General features: G+C 40.4%; 1 protein-coding gene across 3 annotated transcripts in view; it reads right to left on the minus strand.

The window, feature by feature from the left end:
• The window catches only part of SLCO5A1 (solute carrier organic anion transporter family member 5A1), a 142,065-nt gene that overhangs the window by 22,871 nt on the left and 101,433 nt on the right, over positions 1 to 17,761 (minus strand). For all 3 annotated transcript variants that reach the window (XM_047073749.1, XM_047073748.1, XM_047073750.1), the window contains one exon: positions 4,627 to 4,825. In XM_047073749.1, the coding sequence (XP_046929705.1) occupies positions 4,627 to 4,825 (199 nt within the window). The remainder of the gene's footprint in view (positions 1 to 4,626; positions 4,826 to 17,761) is intronic.

Raw genomic sequence — 17,761 nt, forward strand, 5'->3', positions numbered from 1 at the left:
AGGACAGCAAAATAAATAGAAAGCAGGCACTCAGAGGACACAGACAATTCAGGAAGGAAAACAAACTCTAAATAATGCTGGAGAAGTAAAAGAAGGGATTCCACCTATGAAGCAAGAGGACTAGAAGCAAAAAAAAACAATCAAAAATTTGGATGTTAAAAATACAGGGGCACCTGGGTGGCTCAATTGGTTCAGCTTAGGTGATAATCCTGCAGTTCGTGAGTTCGTGAGTTCAAGCCTCACATTGGGCTCTGCTGACAGTGTGGAGCCTGCTTGGGATTTTCTCTTTCTCTGCCCCTCTTGTGCACTCTCTCTCTCTCTCTCTCAAAAATAAATAAATAACTTTTGAAAAAATACAATATTCAAAATAAAGATTTAGCAGAAGACTGAAAAAAATAGAGCTGAAGAAATCTTTCCAAAAGTAGGAGAAAAAAAGTGTTTTATACAATATAGGTGATAAAGAATAGTAGAGAATCAATGAAGGAGAGAGAAGAGAAAAAATGGTGAGGAAAAAACATCAAAATTTAAGTAAAAATAAAAACAAAACTGAAGGACACAGTTTCCAGACATTAAAAGCTCACTTAAGTGCTCGGAGCAGGGGGTGGGAGGGGTGGAAACCCACTCCAAAGTATATCATGATGAAATTCAGGAACACCAGGAGTAAACTGAAAGCTCCTAGAAAGAAAAAATAGGGTACATACAAAAGACTGGGAAAAAGAAAGGCCAGATTTTCCACAATAGCATGAGAAATTAGATGACAATGGAGTAATAAAATTGAGTGAAAATGATTCATCCAATCTAAAATTCTTTACCCAGCCAACTTGGCAATCAAATATAACAGCTTTTTTTTAAAAAGCTATTTCATGAACAATATTCAGGAAAAAAAAAAGTTGTAGCCTTTATAGCCTTCCTGTAGCTACTGAGGGATGTGCTCTCACAAAATGAGGGACGAGCCAAGGAAGAGGCCTGTGAGCTCAGAGGAACAAAGGATCCATACAGAGGCAAACGGGATTCCAGGGAGCCGGCTAGGCGCAGCTAGGATTTTGATTAGATGACTCCAAGGGGTGGGAAATGGAATCACGAGGTTATCAGACAGGAGAAAAATCACAGCGAGATATTTTGAGCCCTTAGAGAATGTAGGAAGCCAGACACACATTCAGAGAGAACAAAGGAAATGAAAATAAAACAATTATGAATTCCAGGAAAATCAACGTTGTACACAAGAAGAAATCTAATCATGAGATACTGCTTGTGCCTCAGCAGTTAATAATACTGGCAGGATCAAGCGTAAGAATATCCAAGAAGGATTTGACCACAATATATGAATGGAAAACTGAATTCCTCATTTATCAAGATAGGAAGTCATACATAATGTCTCAATTTGGTTAATTTACACATTATGTCTTGAAAATACAGAGGTAAACACCAGAAGAGTATTTATGATGACTGATAACAATAGCTAACTTCCAGTGAGCACTTACTGTGTGCCAGGCACCAAGGTGAGAGCTTTACACGTGCTACTCATGCTGTCCCCGCCTGCAGCCTCTAAGGTGATTCTTATTGCTGTAGATGAAATGTCTGGGTGCCCGCAGCATTCATAGGTTGAAAACTAACCCCCAGTGTGATGATATTTGGAGGTTGGGCCTTGGGGAGGTGATTAGGCCATGAGGTTGGAGCCCTCATGAATGGGATGAGTGCCCTTATGAAAAGGACTCTAGAGAGATGCCCTACCCCTTCCACCATATGAGGACACAGAGAAAAGACCGCCATTCATGAATCAAGGAGGGGAGCCTCATAAGACACCGAATCTGCCGGCACCTTGATCACGGACTTCCCGGCCTCCAGAACCGTGAGCAAAAAATTTCTGTTGTTTCTAAACCACCCAGTCTATGATACTCTGTTACACCTAAAGGAACTAAGGCATTATTATCACCACCCTATTTTACAGATAAGGATACTGAGGCTTACAGTTAAGCAACTGGCCAAGCAGAGTGAAGATACAAATTCAGATTTAACTCAAGAATCTGGGCTCCTATTCTAAACTGCCCTTAAATTTTTGAAGACTTTATTTCCTATGCCATTGTAATAGGCACGGAAAAGAAGTTGTGTATCAGTACGTGCATTGCCCAGACCCACATCTCTTGGTGAAAAAAAGACTCCTGAGACAAGTGACCATATTCTGTCATCCAAATAAGCTCTGATTGGCAGTTCCTCCTTTTTTCTTTCTGATATTCTAGGTTGGCTAAGTGAAATTAAAGCTCTTCTTGTTCAAAGTTCAAGTGGAACATTTTATAAGATAAAACTCCACTGAAAATCAAAAGGATATGGTGCTCGTTGGTACCAAGCACCAAAATCTAGGCACTGAAATTCTGTACAATGAGTAGATTCTAATAACCCCAATGTGCTCAAGAAATATAAGTTATGGTTTTCATAACTCTCAAAGAAGAATTTTCCACCTTCCTTTGGACAGGGTGTGGGAAACTGACCCTCAGATCCATTGCTGGTAAGGGTACAAATTTATACAACACCAGGGGAGGCAATATTCAGTGCAATCTCATTTCTGGGAATCTATCCTACAAATACATGGCACACAGGAGAAGTGATATAGGCATGAGATTATTTTTTGCAGCATTATTTTTAATGACTAAAGATTGGAAACTGCCTGTCAAATGGGGACTGGTTAAATTACAAAACAGAATTAAATGGAATGTTACATAGCAGTTAAAAGGAGTGCTAACAGCACGGACTCTGAATTCTCTGGGGTGAAGTCTGAATTAAGTTTGATGTAACATCCAGCACAGCCACCCTGGGTCATAAAATCTTCAATTTTCAAGGATTTAGTCATCTGCTTGTTTAGCGTAGCCATTATTAAAAGTTAAGTTATATAGGGGCGCCTGGGTGGCTCAGTTGGTTAAGTGGCCGACTTCGGCTCAGGTCATGATCTCACAGTCCGTGAGTTCGAGCCCCGCGTCGGGCCCTGTGCTGACAGCTCAGAGCCTGGAGCCTGTTTCAGATTCTGTGTCTCCCTCTCTCTCTCTGACCTTCCCCCATTCATGCTCTGTCTCTCTCTGTCTCAAAAATAAATAAACGTTAAAAAAAAATTTTTTTAGGGGCGCCTGGGTGGCGCAGTCGGTTAAGCGTCCGACTTCAGTCAGGTCACGATCTCGCAGTCCGTGAGTTCGAGCCCCGCGTCAGGCTCTGGGCGGATGGCTCGGAGCCTGAGCCTGTTTCCGATTCTGTGTCTCCTTCTCTCTCTGCCCCTCCCCCGTTCATGCTCTGTCTCTCTCTGTCCCAAAAATAAATAAAAACGTTGAAAAAAAAATTTAAAAAAAAATTTTTTTTAAAGTTAAGTTATATAAACTTACAGTTAAATAAATAATACAAAGATAATAAATACTCAATTCATTGCCTCCTAATTATTTTATTATACTACTCTCTATGTCTTCACCAGGCTCTTTAAGTCTAAATACCTCTTTGATAGAAATATTATATAATGGTACGTGACTGGGCATCTCCTCCCAGCTTGGTGTTCAGTATCTTCACGCCGTTAGCTTGAAATCAGCGTCAGTGGGGATAGTCAAATCTCCGAAATTGGCAAATGCTACAGGTTGGAACTTTTTTCTTAGCTGTGTGTTACATATTATCAGCATTACCCCCAGTACGTGTGTTCTGTACCTCAGTTTTGCCATCTGTAAAACCAAGATAATCATAGAACCTACCTGATAGGGTTGTCATGAGGATTAATGAGTAAAGCATCGGAGAGTGTCGATATAAGGGTAGGCTAGGCTCTGTATTATTATTACTGGCACAGAAAGATCTCCAAGCTATATTGTCATATATTTTTTAAAGCTGGGAAAGCATATATAGAATGCTACCTTTTGGCTATAACACAGGTAAAACTTTAAATACATGTTCATAGTCTCTTCGATAAAGAACCCTTGGCAGGACACATAAGAAATGAATTAAAGTGCCTGCCTCGTTTGTCTCTGACGGGGGGGATGAGGTGGAGGACTTGGGTAAGAGCAAGACTTTTCATTCCCGTTACATTGCCACTGAGCTTTATGTTCTTCGACTACGTGAACATATTAGCAACTCAAAACATTGCATTATAGGGGCGCCTGGGTGGCGCAGTCGGTTAAGCATCCGACTTCAGCCAGGTCACGATCTCGCGGTCTGTGAGTTCGAGCCCCGCGTCAGGCTCTGGGCTGATGGCTCAGAGCCTGGAGCCTGTTTCCGATTCTGTGTCTCCTTCTCTCTCTGCCCCTCCCCCGTTCATGCTCTGTCTCTCTCTGTCCCAAAAATAAATAAACGTTGAAAAAAAAAATTAAAAAAAAAATGCATTATAAAGAAGAATCATTTCTTTTAACCCAACAAGCATCTCCCCCTCATCTGTTATAACCAAAATACTAGGAGACACTCTGTGAGGGTCAAAAGGGGCATGGACCAAGGAGGGACCAGGGCCACTGCCCTCCACGATCTCATGCCCCGCCCCCCCGGGGAGACGGAACGTGCACAGAAGACCCGCCTAGAGCGAGGAGACGGTCCAGCCCTGGGTACCAACACTACAGGGCTTTGCACTCAACTCATGATCAGGACGATACAAAATGGCTCTTTCAGGATACTTACCCTGTTGTATATGGGATGTTTATGCCCCCTAGATTAATACTTTCACATCCAACGATAAACAGGGTGGAAAAACACAGTAAAGATACACCACTGCAGATCATGGCTAGTTTCGCAGATTCTCTGGCACCAAGTTTCAGTTTTTTTATAATGTAGCCTCCCAGGACAATCCCCACACCGGCACTGGGGACAATAATAACACCTGGAGAGAAGAAGGGAAGGACAGGATTACTCTGAAGGTTAACGTACACTGTAATTTGTTTTCTAATTACTCCTGCTCCTACTTACTGATTAGCACTGAGGAAAAAAAAAAATCCCGTAATCAATAAATCTTCAATGTGTATGATTTTATAGTATAATTTGTTTTCAACACATACAACCAACAAAGGACACATATCCAGAATGTAAAATAACTTTTACAAATCAATAAAATAAAGACAAGCAACCCACTGAAAAAGTGAACGAAACGTGAACAGGCCCCTCACTAAAGAGGAAATCCAGCTGACCAACAAACACATGAAGGTGCTCACCCTCATTGCCAAGAGGGAAATACAAGTTAAAACCATAGTAAAATACTACTCTGCACCAATTGTGTCGATAAAAATTTAAAAGGCCGATGCTACCACATGTTGGCGAAGTCATAGAGCAGTGGTCACTCTCTGCACAGCTGGTGGGATGTAAACTGTGACAGCTACTTTGAGAACAGTTCGCCATTATCTGGTAGAATTGAAGATACACCCATCCTGTGACAATCCTGGATCTATACCCTAAGGAAACTCAGGCACATGGGGATCAAAAGAAGTGTACCAGAGGGGAGCCTGAGTGGCTCGGTCAGTTAAGCTCTGACTCTTGATTTCGGCTCAGATCATGATCTCACAGTTCATGGAATTGGGCCCCTCACCAGGCTCTGCGCTGACAGCACAGAAACTGCTTGGGATTCTCTCTCTCCCTCCCTCTCTGCCCCTCCCCTGTTTGTGTGCACATTCTCTCTCTCTCTCTCTCTCTCTCTCAAAAATAAATAAATACACATTTAAAAAAAGAAGCGTACAAGAAATCTGATGCATCATAATAGCCAAAAACTGGAAATAAACCAAATGTCCATTAATAGATACATTTCATGTTATAAATTCATATAATGAAATGCCACTCTACAGCAACAAAAGTGAAGGTCATGACAATGCTCAACTATGAGGATGGATCATACAAATGCAATGTTCGATGAAAGAAACAAAACAGAACACATGACATGAAGGCATCTGTAAAAAGTTCAAGAGCAGATAGAACTGAATGCTTTGTTTAGGAATACATATATAGGCAGCGCCACTACGAAGAAAACCGAGAAAGTAAGGGTCATAAATCCAAGATAGTAGGGGGAACAGGTGGGGTCAGGAAAGGATACAGGGTGCTCCTGGAGTACTGAAAACATGCCATTCCATGCCCTGGGTAATAGTGACACAAATGTTCACTTTATGATTATTCATTATCTCTCAATTTTGATTCACATATTTCTGTGTGCATTATGTTTCACAGCTTTTTTAAAAGCTAAGAGAAAAGCTATATTGCCTGCCCCAAGAACCTCATAATCTAAAATAAAAATAAACAAATTAGACTACAATAAAACAATTAGACAAAAGGCAGGAAGAATACTGGAAAAGAAGCATGTGAGCCTTCTCTGGGAGAAATCAGGGAGGGCTTCACAGAAGCGGCAGTATTTGTATTTGAGCCAAGTATGAAGAAGAGAGTAAGGTGAAGACTGAAATGAGACAAATATGTCACGAGAGATCTTGGCAAGAGCAATGTTAAGGGTGTTGTGAAGGAAGAAGCCAGATTCAGACTCTTTCCAGAACTTGGGCTACAAAAGGAAAAATGTGTGTGGGTCTAGGGTAAAAGTGGGATTAAGGTAGAGTTTGGACTTGGAGAATGTCATGCATTTGCTAAGACTGGAGGGGACTAAGCATATTTATATACTGACAAAAACAGACTAAAAAGGAAGGGAAGGTTAAATGTGGAGGGAAAGGTTTATCTGACACCAATGCACGATCCTTGAGAAGTCAAGAGAATATGGAATTAACAGCATAGATGATCACATTAGCACTAGATGGGGAGAGAGAGAGACCCCTTAATTCCAGCTAGGAACAGGATAGGGGAGAAGGGGGTGGGGGAGAAGTCAACAGGTGGGTGGTAGCTCCTCAAACTGTAGCTTTTCTGTTTCATAATTTTTCCATTATTTTGCAGACATAATGTAATACGTGTTACAACAGAACACTTGAAAAGCATAGAGAAGTATGAAAGAACAAACTCCATTGATTACATCCTGGCGTATTTCACTCCAGTCTTTTTTCCATGCTTTTTTTCTTTAAGAATTGGTAACATGCTATAGATTCTTTTTTTACATGGTTTTGGTTTTTTATTTCCGGGTGTGTTTGTTTTTTCTGTATAATTGAAAACAAAACTAACTCTTAGAGGAAAGGGATATTGAGAAATTTCTTTTATTTTTATTAAAAAAAATTTTTTTTGTTTATTCATTTTTTGATAGAGACAGAACATGAGCGGGGAAGGGGCAGAGAGAGAGAGAGGGAGACACAGAATCTGAAACAGGCTCCAGGCTCTGAGCTGTCAGCACAAAGCCCGATGCGGGGCTCGAACTCACGGACCTCGAGATCATGACCTGAGCCGAAGTCGGTCGCCCAACCAACCGAGCCACCCAGGAGCCCCAGGGATAGTGAGAATTTTAAATACTGCCAAGGATTAGAATAATTGTTGTAGGAGAGTAAAATGAGAATATGCAATAGGCTTTGCAAGTGGAGAGCCCAACGGGTCCAGATGAGATTGGCTTTCAGAAGTCTGTAGTCTCCAGCAGTGCACACGGTTGGATGGTTTTTGCTCCAGCATGTTCAGCAACCCACATAAAGGAGCAGAGAAGGATTAGATTAATCTAAAACCTGAGCTTTGCCTGGCAACCAGTGTTCATCTTGTAATCCCCACGACAGCCCTGATTTTGCAAAATCAGTAATGACCTTTTTACAGATGAGGAAACTGACAGCTCAGACGAGTGATTGATCCCACAGTGCACACAAGGGAGAGAGTGTCTCACAAGGAAAAATGAGGTCTCTGATTCGCAGCCCAGCACTCTGTCCACATCACCACAGAGGTCTCTGAGAGTTAACAGGTCCCTGGAATCTTCTAGGTAAATTGACCAGAGCTTTGGGCTTAAATAAGCTGCTTAATAAAATATCATCATCGTTAAGGAAGAGTACGCATTCTATCTACACAAATAAATAGGCAAGACTTTCTCTTTAAAGTGAAAATGACACATTCATGAAATCTTTATTTCAATTAAATAATTTATACTGTTCTAGACCCCCAGGATAACAAACAAAACAAACCTCCATGCTCATAGCTCAAGTCACAATTTAAAAGTAATATAATTGGGGCGCCTGGGTGACTCAGTCGGTTAGGTGGCCAACTTTGGCTCAGGTCATGATCTTGCGGTCCGTGAGTTTGAGTTCGAGCCCCGCGTCGGGCTCTGTGCTGACAGCTCAGAGCCTGGAGCCTGTTTCGGATTCTGTGTCTCCCTCTCTCTGACCCTCCCCTGTTCATGCTCTGTCTCTCCTGTCTCAAAAATAAATAATAAAATAAATAAATAAATAAAAATAAAAGTAATATCATTTATTTGACTATGCGTTCTAATTAGTATTCAGCTCTTCAAAACAGCAAATTTGTCATCGGTAAATATGAGGTTATATTGAACAGAGTGAGGACGCCTTAAAATTTTTCTCCTGATGTCCCCGTCTCATCTAAATCTCACTGCACTATCCAAACAGAAATTCTGACCATCGGTTCATGGTAATCTGTACATCATTCAGATCTCCAGCTTAAGTAAGAGACCCAAACGTCTCCTTGTTAGAATATCAGGCACAGGGGATAAATAGGGCAGATTTGGTGCTGGGGAGAATGGGGGTAACAGCAGAGCCTCCTCGCTGCCCCTTCTGAAAGCCTGGTTCTGGGGAAACCAGATTGTGCAGAGCCTGGAGGGGCTGGAAGTTGGTTTCCCACCCAGCACCACACTGCATCCTAGGCCTGGCCAACTCCCCCACTGCCTTGTAGGGAGGGGAAATTACAGGCATCTTCTGCTTTCGCTGACCAAAAGAAATCCAAAGAGGATTTTCACTTTAATGGGGGGGAAAAAAAAGGCGAAGAGTGAAAATAGCATTCAGCATTTGTTTGGCAACAAGGGGTTATAAAGGCACTGAGAGCGGCCCCGCCAAGCCCCTTCCCTGGGAACCACACTCAGCATCTCAGCATCAGGCCCCGCAGCTTTGAAGTGTCTGCGAGCATCTGTGCTTTATCTCCATTTGTTTTGTGCATCATCAGGAAGAGGTTCCTAAGGTATCAGAAGAGCCTAAGAGGGGTTGTATTTTGAGCCTGGTAATGCTCAACATTTTTTCCATATAAATTAACTATAACTGCTTCTCCGCTTTATGCCCTTCTGGCTTATGAAAGGCTTCATTGGAACACTCGACTTTCAGATAGCAATAAATAAATATTATAAGATGTAAATATATAAGATGGGATCTCCCAGCAGAAGCTGCCCGCCTGCCACGCACTGTGTCTGCGTTCAAATCCACCTCGCTGGCTGGTGCTCACCCCTTCCCTTTGTCCTCAGAACCCAGAGAGCCCTCTTCCAACTGCCTCCTGGCTCCTCAGAGCCTCTGCTCCCTATCAGCCCCTTTCCCAGCCCTGGCGGGATGGCTGTGCAGTCCCCGAGTTTCTGCTCCTCACGCCCTCTAGTGGCCAAGACATGGCTGGGACCCAGGGGTACAAGAGGGTGGGCAGGGGAAAAAGCCTCAAGTCTGTGCGTATGAGGGGAGACGGTGGAGGTCTGAACTCAGGGACCCAGCCTAAGGTAGCGGTAGAGGATAGAAGCCAGTGCATTTGCAGATGTCTAAGAGACAAATGCAGGTAAGAGTACAGGCCACATGGACACATTCCCGGAGTTCAAATCTCAGCTCTGCCACCTACAAACTGTGTGTCCTTGGGCAAATTTCTGAATATTCCCAGGCCTCCGATTTTCTCATCTGTAAAATGTGGCTAAGAATAGTATCTTCCTCATAGGTTGTTAGCTTTAAGTGAGTTAAGAGATATAAAGTGCTTAAGACAGTGTCTGACTCATAGTGTATGAGTCAGGACTTAATAAATGTTGTTGATCATCATCATCATAAATATGAACATCATTATTATCTACCTAATATTAATGAGTTTAACATTTGCACAAATCAACATATTGAAATTATAATTAGGCAAAAATCTCTATATGCTATTTTATCTATAGGATTGAATCTGTAAGATTGAACACTAAACTTTTATGTGTTCTTTAATATATAAGACTTTGAGGTTTAGCTACTATGTAGTTTTTTTTTTAACATTTATTTATTCTTGAGAGACGGAGAGAGACAGAGCATGAGCAGGGGAGGGACAGAGAGAGGGAGATACAGAATCTGAAACAGGCTCCAGGCTCTGAGCTGTCAACACAGAGCCCAAGGCAGGGCTCGAACTCACAAACCACGATATCATGACCTGAGCCAAAGTTGGACGCTCAACCGACTGAGCCACCCAGGCGCCCCACTACTATGTGTTTTAAACACATACATCTCTGTTAGCTATTTAGTACTGTGTGTATATGTCTGAATTTAAAGACCTCATAGCTACATTAATTGTCAACAAAGCAGAGGATCCTGTTTTACTTCATAAAAGGTCTGTGAACATCCTGCTGTTTTCCAGTTGGAAATCTTTTATCTACTTACTTATCCAAGCAAGTCAACATGTTAATTGTCCTACTTCCTTTCTTTCTCTTATATCAAGCAATATCCCGTAATATTCAATTTTGAAGTTTTTACTCTGAGTCACAACATTGCTTGCCCTTATAAAGTGTAACTTCATGGAGCCCAAAGGTCTTTATGAAAAATGATATTCACTGAATTGCCAAATATTAAAGCTACTGGTGGAATTTTTCCCCTCCCCTCTAGTTTTTGTCAATATGTAGAAATTATCTGTATTGCAAATAGACACATAAAACATACCTACGCTTAATGCATGATTTGGGATGCAAAAAAACCTTAAACTGAAAAGGAAGAGGAAAAGATTAGGTGACCCACTCATCATCAAGAATGTTCCAGGCTCAGGGAACCTGAATTGTGCCACTATTGCTATTGAACAATAATTTACTTTCATGGTACCCAGGGCTAACTCCGGTCATGAGGCCTTCCACTGTCTGTTGTGTTTACCTCTTTCTTTCCTGCTAGACTCTCAGGTCTTTATACATGGCAGGGACTTTATCTTTATGATCTTCATACCTTTCTAGCACTTACCAGGACCTGGAAATGTAGGGATGAAAGAACAAGCTTTGTTATTTAGAATTTATTATACAAAAACTTCAAATGGCTTATTCATTTCCATTTTCTAATTATTCCAACTAGGCTATATCCTATTTTACAAGTAGGAAATCTAAGACCTCATTCGGGACCAAAATAAGCTGCTAAAGATCAGTTTAAACCTGGCAGGCACTAAATGATGCCTGAAAAATTTCGCTGTTATCAAAATTCTGAGTTGAGCGTTATTAGCAAAAATGTAACTGGCAAGCCACTGAAGGTGACAAGGCACGTGATGCCTATGATGTCCGCAGCCCTCTGATACCTCTTTTCTATCACGAAATCACAATGGTGCAAAATGTCCCACTGTGGTGTGAACTAAGTTAACAGATACTCAGAATCTCAGATGTCCTCATGCGCTTTTCTCTAAATTCACTGATCCTATGTGTTTCACATCCAAAGTTTTCTTTAGTTACGTTGAAAAATAAATGGTTTGCAAACGTAAGTCAGTAAGAAATAAGCCATTATGACTTTGAGGTTCTGCTGCTGCCTTGGGGGAAGGGAGCTGGGCACGGGGAAGGGGGGAGGGGAAGGGAGCTGGGCACAGGGAAGGAGGGGAAAGAACAGGACGGGCATCTGGAAAAGAAGGAAGTCCAGTTTGTTCTCATTCATTCGTTCTCTATTTCTCCCTCTCTTTTTACACACACGTACACATACACACGCACAGGTGTAGACTATATACCACGTACAGTGACATATAGTATCTCATCTCATTCCCAGAATTGTGTGGATTTTGAGTTGCTCTGAAATCAGAATGTGTCTTACAATCAAAAGTATCTTAGCCTCGTGGCATAATCGAATTAAAAGCATTTTCCTTTCATAGACTCCAAATCATGCAGCATTGTACAATTAATGGTGTCTTAGGCTGGAAGAAAGATAGCCTCTTTCCACATCACAGATGAGGAAACATCTAACGATGTGATAGAGCAGGGAAACAAACTCAAATTTATTTAACTTTTCCAAAGACTGTGCTTCTAATCTTATAATACAAAACAAATGTTTTTCCTATCATCCAGGGTAAATGAGTTTACCCTTTTCAGCTTCTACTTTTCCTTGCAACATTTTCTATAGGAAGTTAATCACAAGGAATAAAAGAATAAAAGGGGAATAAAAGAGAATATTTAAAAAATCCAAATCTTAAAGCTAGCAAATTTTAAGTGCTCCGAGAATAGACAGCATAGTAAGCATACATTTTCACAAACAATACATAAATCCACAAAGTGTCACAAGAAGCACAACATATCTCTTCCTCCTTCATATCTCAGTATCACCCTTGTGAAAAAGCTCAAATCCTTTCACAAACTATGATTCGGTGTATCGGGGTGAATGTCTGGTATCCCTTTTATAATTCAGTGGCTGTCGTAAGACAGAGAACAGAGAGTTTCTTTAAACCCACAATATCTCATGGCATAACATCTAGTCACATTCTAAAGCAGGGGCAGCAAAGCCCAGAACCACGCCTTGTTTGGATTAGGAGAAGCAGCCCATGTGTATTGAAGGGAACAGCGTGTGCCACTATCAAAGCTACCAGTTCTAAAGGGAAGCCTATGGGCCAAATGGAAGAATTTATAGGAAGTTCTTTTAAGAATCCTCCTGAGGCGGATACGCTGGCAGGGTGGCTCGCCTCACACAAGGCTGCTGCAGACAGCCTGTCTCAAGTTTTGCCCCTCTGTAGCTCCTGTTAGAGGACACAGTGCGAGAAGCAGACCTCTCCGACCACAGCTTCCTCTCCGAGTGCCCGGCAACAGCCACAGTGTGGCTCAGATGGGACCACTTCCAGCTAACCAAGAGAGAATGCTCTGAAATTTCTCGCCTGGCCTTGCTAAAATTACTAATAAAGGCTTTCAATGGAAGACACACTTCTAGAAGCCTCAGCCTCCGTGACTTCATCATGGAGATACAATATAAAGCTCATATTTAACTCCTACTAAGGCAAAGGGGGCTCATTCGCCTACAATAACACTTTCTTCAACTCTGCCAACACAGGGAGACACTGTACAGGAGAAGGGAAACATGAGATTCCCAATCTCGGGGATCCGAGGTCTCGGGAGCACTGAAGGAAAGGTAATAGAAAGGTACATTCAGCAAAGAAAACAACCACACTTTTCATTTCAGGTTTTTGCAAAGGCCCGGCTACGATAATACATAACGGCAAATGCCAAGCTGCGTCAGGAAAGGGATTCAAAAATCAAATCAAATTAATATTTCATCTTATATGGCTTAGAAACCTAAGCGTTTTCTGCATGTAGGCAATAAAACCACAGAGGGCAAGAACAACTCGGAATGATGAGATACAAAAATCAGAGTGTTGCCTTACATTTTTCACCAGCTCTGGACAACTTCAGGCAAAACAGCGAAAGCTTGAACCAAATTACTGCAAAAAAGGAAAAAGCCTTGCAGAGGAAATTTCACAGAAGAATAATGGCGTCTTAGTAACTTTTTCGGTTTTTATAATAAGCCTCCAGCAAACCCTTGGTGTTAAGTTACTGCACTTTGTTTCCGTTCATAGAGGCAAGGGCTACAGATGTGGGCCAGTGCCAAATGCAAAACCCTCTTTGGAGGCCCTTTGGGCAAGATCCACTTTCTCTCTCAGCAGTTTTCAACTTCTCCCCTTTCCATTGTTGTCCAAATCCAGCCGCTCTCAGAGCTTTCCCATGGAGGAGGTTAATCGTCATTACGCCCACTAATAGCTGAGCCACAAAAACCCGACAAAGCTACCCTCCCCCTGGGAGAAGTAAGCAGATTTTTAAAACCCTATTTATCTGAAATTTTGAGACACACTTCTAAACACCTAACTATACCTGTTACAATGTCTTTGCCCCCCCCCTCCTGGGGCCAAGTGCAGATTTGCTCATTAGCTACCATATGAATTCTACCAAATTAATTCTAATTCTAATTTCATGAGGTGGACCAGAGCACCCATTTAATAAATACAGTCAACGCACTAATCCAAATGTTCTGTGCCTCTTTTTCTTTTTTTTTTTTTAATTTACAGCTTCATTGAGCTATAATTAACATACCATTAAATTCATCTACTTAAGTGTACAATCCAGTAATTTTCAGTATACTCCCAGACATACACAACCAATCCCACAATCATTGTTCGAACATTTTCATCACCCCTAAAAGAAATTCTGTATCCGTTAGCTATCACCCCATTTCCTTCAAACTGTCTCCCTCAGCCCTAGACAAACTCTAGTCTACTTTCAGGCTCTATGGATTTACCTATCATAGCCATTTCATATAAATGGAGTCATACACTATGTCTGTCTTGCTTCTGTCATTTAGCATAATGTATATAAGGTTCATTCATACTGTAGCATGTATCAGTTCTTCATTCCTATTTATGGCCAAACAACCCATTGCACTGATATACCACGTTCGATTTATCCATTCATTCATCAGTGGGTATTTGGGCTGTTCCTATTTGTGGCTATTATGAATAATGTTGCGATGAATGTTCACGTTCAAGTTTCTATGTGGACATATGTTTCATTTCTCTGGATGCATGCCTAGAAATGGAATTTCTGGATCATACGGTGACTCTATGTTTGAGGAAGTGCCAAACTGTTTTCCAAAGTGGGTGCACCATTTGACATTTCTACCAGCAGTGCGTGAGGGTGCCAATTTCTTCCAATCTTTAATTGCTAATATCACAGATAACATTTGATTATTGTCATCTCAGTGGGTTTAAACTCGTATCTCATTGTGGTTTTGATTTTCACTTCCCTGATAACTAATGAGGTTGAGTATCTTCATGTGGCCATTTGTATATCTTCTTTGGAGAAATGTCTGTTCAGATCCTTTGCCCAATTTTTAATTACTTTATTTTTCTTTTTACTATTGAGTTGTAAGGATACTTTATATATTCTATTTAAAAAATTTTTTAATGTGTATTTATTTTTGAGAGAGGGAGAGACAGAGCACGAGTGGGGAAGGGGCAGAGAGAGGGAGACACAAAATCCAAAGCAGGCTCCAAGCCCTGAGGTGTCAGCACAGAGCCCTACCCAGGGCTCAAACCCACAGGCCATGAGATCATGACCTGAGCCGAAGTCGGACGTTTAACCAACGGAGCCACCCAGGCAGCCCTCTTGATACATTCTAGATACAAGTCTTTTATCAGATATATATTTTCCAAATATTTTCCCCCATTCTGTGGGTTGCTTTTTACTTTTTTGTTGTTGTTTTGGAATTTTATTGGGTTTTGGGTTTTATTTTATTTTGTTTTACTTTTCTGATGGTGTCCTTTGATTTACAAAAGTTTTTAATTTTGATGAAATCCAATTTATGTATTTTTTTCTTTGGTTGTATTATCTAATCCAAGGTTACAAAGATTTATGCCTATTTTTATTTCCAAGGGTATCATAATTTTAGCTTTTACATTAAGGCCTTGGATCCATTTTGAGTTAGTTTTTACACATGGTGTGAGGTATGGGTCCAGCCTCATTCTTTTGCATATGAAGATTCAATTGTCCCAGCACCATTTTTTGAAAAGACTATTCTTTTCTCATTGAATGGTCTTGGTATCCTTGTTGAAAATAAGTTGATCATAGATGTATGGGTTTGTTTCTGGACTTTCAATTCTATTCAATTGATATTTATGTTTATTTCAAGTCAGTGCCATATTGTCTTGATTATTGTTGCTTTTTATTAAGTTTGGAATCAAAAGGTCTAGGTCCTCCAACTTTTGTCTTTATCAAGATTGTTTTGGCTGTTCTGGGTTGCTTGCATTCCAAATGAATGTGTCAAATTCTGTAAAGAAGCCAGCTGGAATTTTGATGGGGATTATGCTGAATCTATCTAGGGAATACAGTCATCTTAATAACATTAAGTGCTCCAATTCATGAACATGAGACGTCTTTCTGTTTATTTAGGTTTTCTTTTTTTAAGCAATATTTTACAGTTTTTCAGAATATAAGTTTTGTACTTCTTTTATTAAATTTATTCTTAAGTATTAAATTCTTTCATGCTAGTGTAAATAGAATTTTTTCCTTAATTTCACTTTTAAAATTGTTCATTGCTAGTGTCTAGAAATACTATTGATTTTTGCATGTTACTCTTTTATTTTCCAACTTCACTGAATTCGTTTACTAGTTCTAACACTTTTCTAGTGGATTCCTTAGGATGTTCTCTACATAAGATCATATAATCTCAATAGAGATAGTTTTACATCTTTGTTTTCAATCCAAATGTCTTTTATTTCAGTCTCTTAGTTAATTGCCCTGGCTAGAATCTCCAGTGCAATGGTGAATGCAAGCGGCAAGAACAGATATCTTTGTCTTCTTCCTGATCTTAGGGGGAAAGTATCAGTTTTTCATAAGTATGATGTCAGCTGTGGGTTTCTTGCAGATGCCTTTTAATCCATCTTGTCTTAATCTTCAATCATTTAAATAGTAGTCAAACCAAAATTCATTTTTGTTGTTACTTAAAAATGTGTTGCTAAGTATAACCTTCAGAAAACTCATAAAGTATACAATTTTTAAGACACATCAGGGCACCTGGGTGGCTCAGTACATTGAGTGTCTGACTCTTGATTTCAACTCAGGTCTTGATCTCATGGTTTGTTAGATTGAGCCCTGCATCAGTCTCTGTACTGACAGTGCGGAACCTGCTTGGGACTCTCTCTCCTTCTCTGCCTCTCCCTTGCACATGCACTCCCTCTCTCTCTCTTTCTCTCTCTCTCAAAATAAATAAACTTTTTTCAAAAGCTTTTTCTTTTTACCTTAACAGAAAACACTTATTGAGCACCTACTGTATATGGGATTTTGTACTAGACTCTGGAGATAAATAGTGCATAAAACTGACAAAAATCCCTGCCCACATTGAGTTTACAATATACTGTAGGAAAACCAGATGATAAACAATAAATCAAGAACTAAGCAATTCTTACTGAATGTTAGAAGGTGAAAGCAGTCCAGAGAAAAAGGTTGAGACTAGCAAGGAAAATCAAGACTTCTGGGAGAAGAGTTGCATTTTTTAATGGGGGATGCTGGTCTCACTGACATGGGGCCATTTGAGCAAAAACCTGGAGGACAGAGAGTGCAGCATGCACAGGGAATACATGATATCCTAATTATACACTGTGTTCATCTATCCACTGAAGTAAGTTTACTGAGAGCCAAGATTATTATTAAAGGTCACAACATTTTATAACTAGAAGAAAATTCAAAAAATGATCAACCTTCCTTGCCTTCTGAAAGAGAAAGCTTAAGCTAGAAAACTAAGAACTCAGCAAAGCAGTGACACGTGAAATGGGAATCTTAACCAGTATGATACATTCTGCACTTTATACCTAAAGACTTTGTTGTGTTTCAAAAGACATGCATAATTCCAACAGGTAATAATATTCACAAAATAAGTTTTACAGATAGAAACATACTCTAGTAATCTAATGGTCTGAGCAACTCTGGAGGACACCAAACCAACTATCAGAACTTAGGTTTCAGAAATCTACTAAAAAAAATATCTACAAATTAACCAACTTTTTAAAAAGAGGCAGTGGGTAGAAAGCACTAGAAAAGAAACAGATGACATGGGTCTCACCTGACTTCCCAATGCGATGACGAGCACCACCAACTGATCCATTTTTAAATCTCGCAGCAAAAATATCAATAGCCTCTTTCCCTTATTGTTCTGATCTTATCTACTCTCGGTTTTGAATAATAAAATCACAAATTTGCAAATAAAACTTCTTTTAGGAAGACACTAAA

This window comes from Lynx rufus, unplaced genomic scaffold (assembly GCF_022079265.1).
Source record: "Lynx rufus isolate CCGP_SWC_20201006 ecotype Redwood Valley unplaced genomic scaffold, mLynRuf1.p SCAF_12, whole genome shotgun sequence".
In the NCBI taxonomy this organism is placed as follows: domain Eukaryota; kingdom Metazoa; phylum Chordata; class Mammalia; order Carnivora; family Felidae; genus Lynx; species Lynx rufus.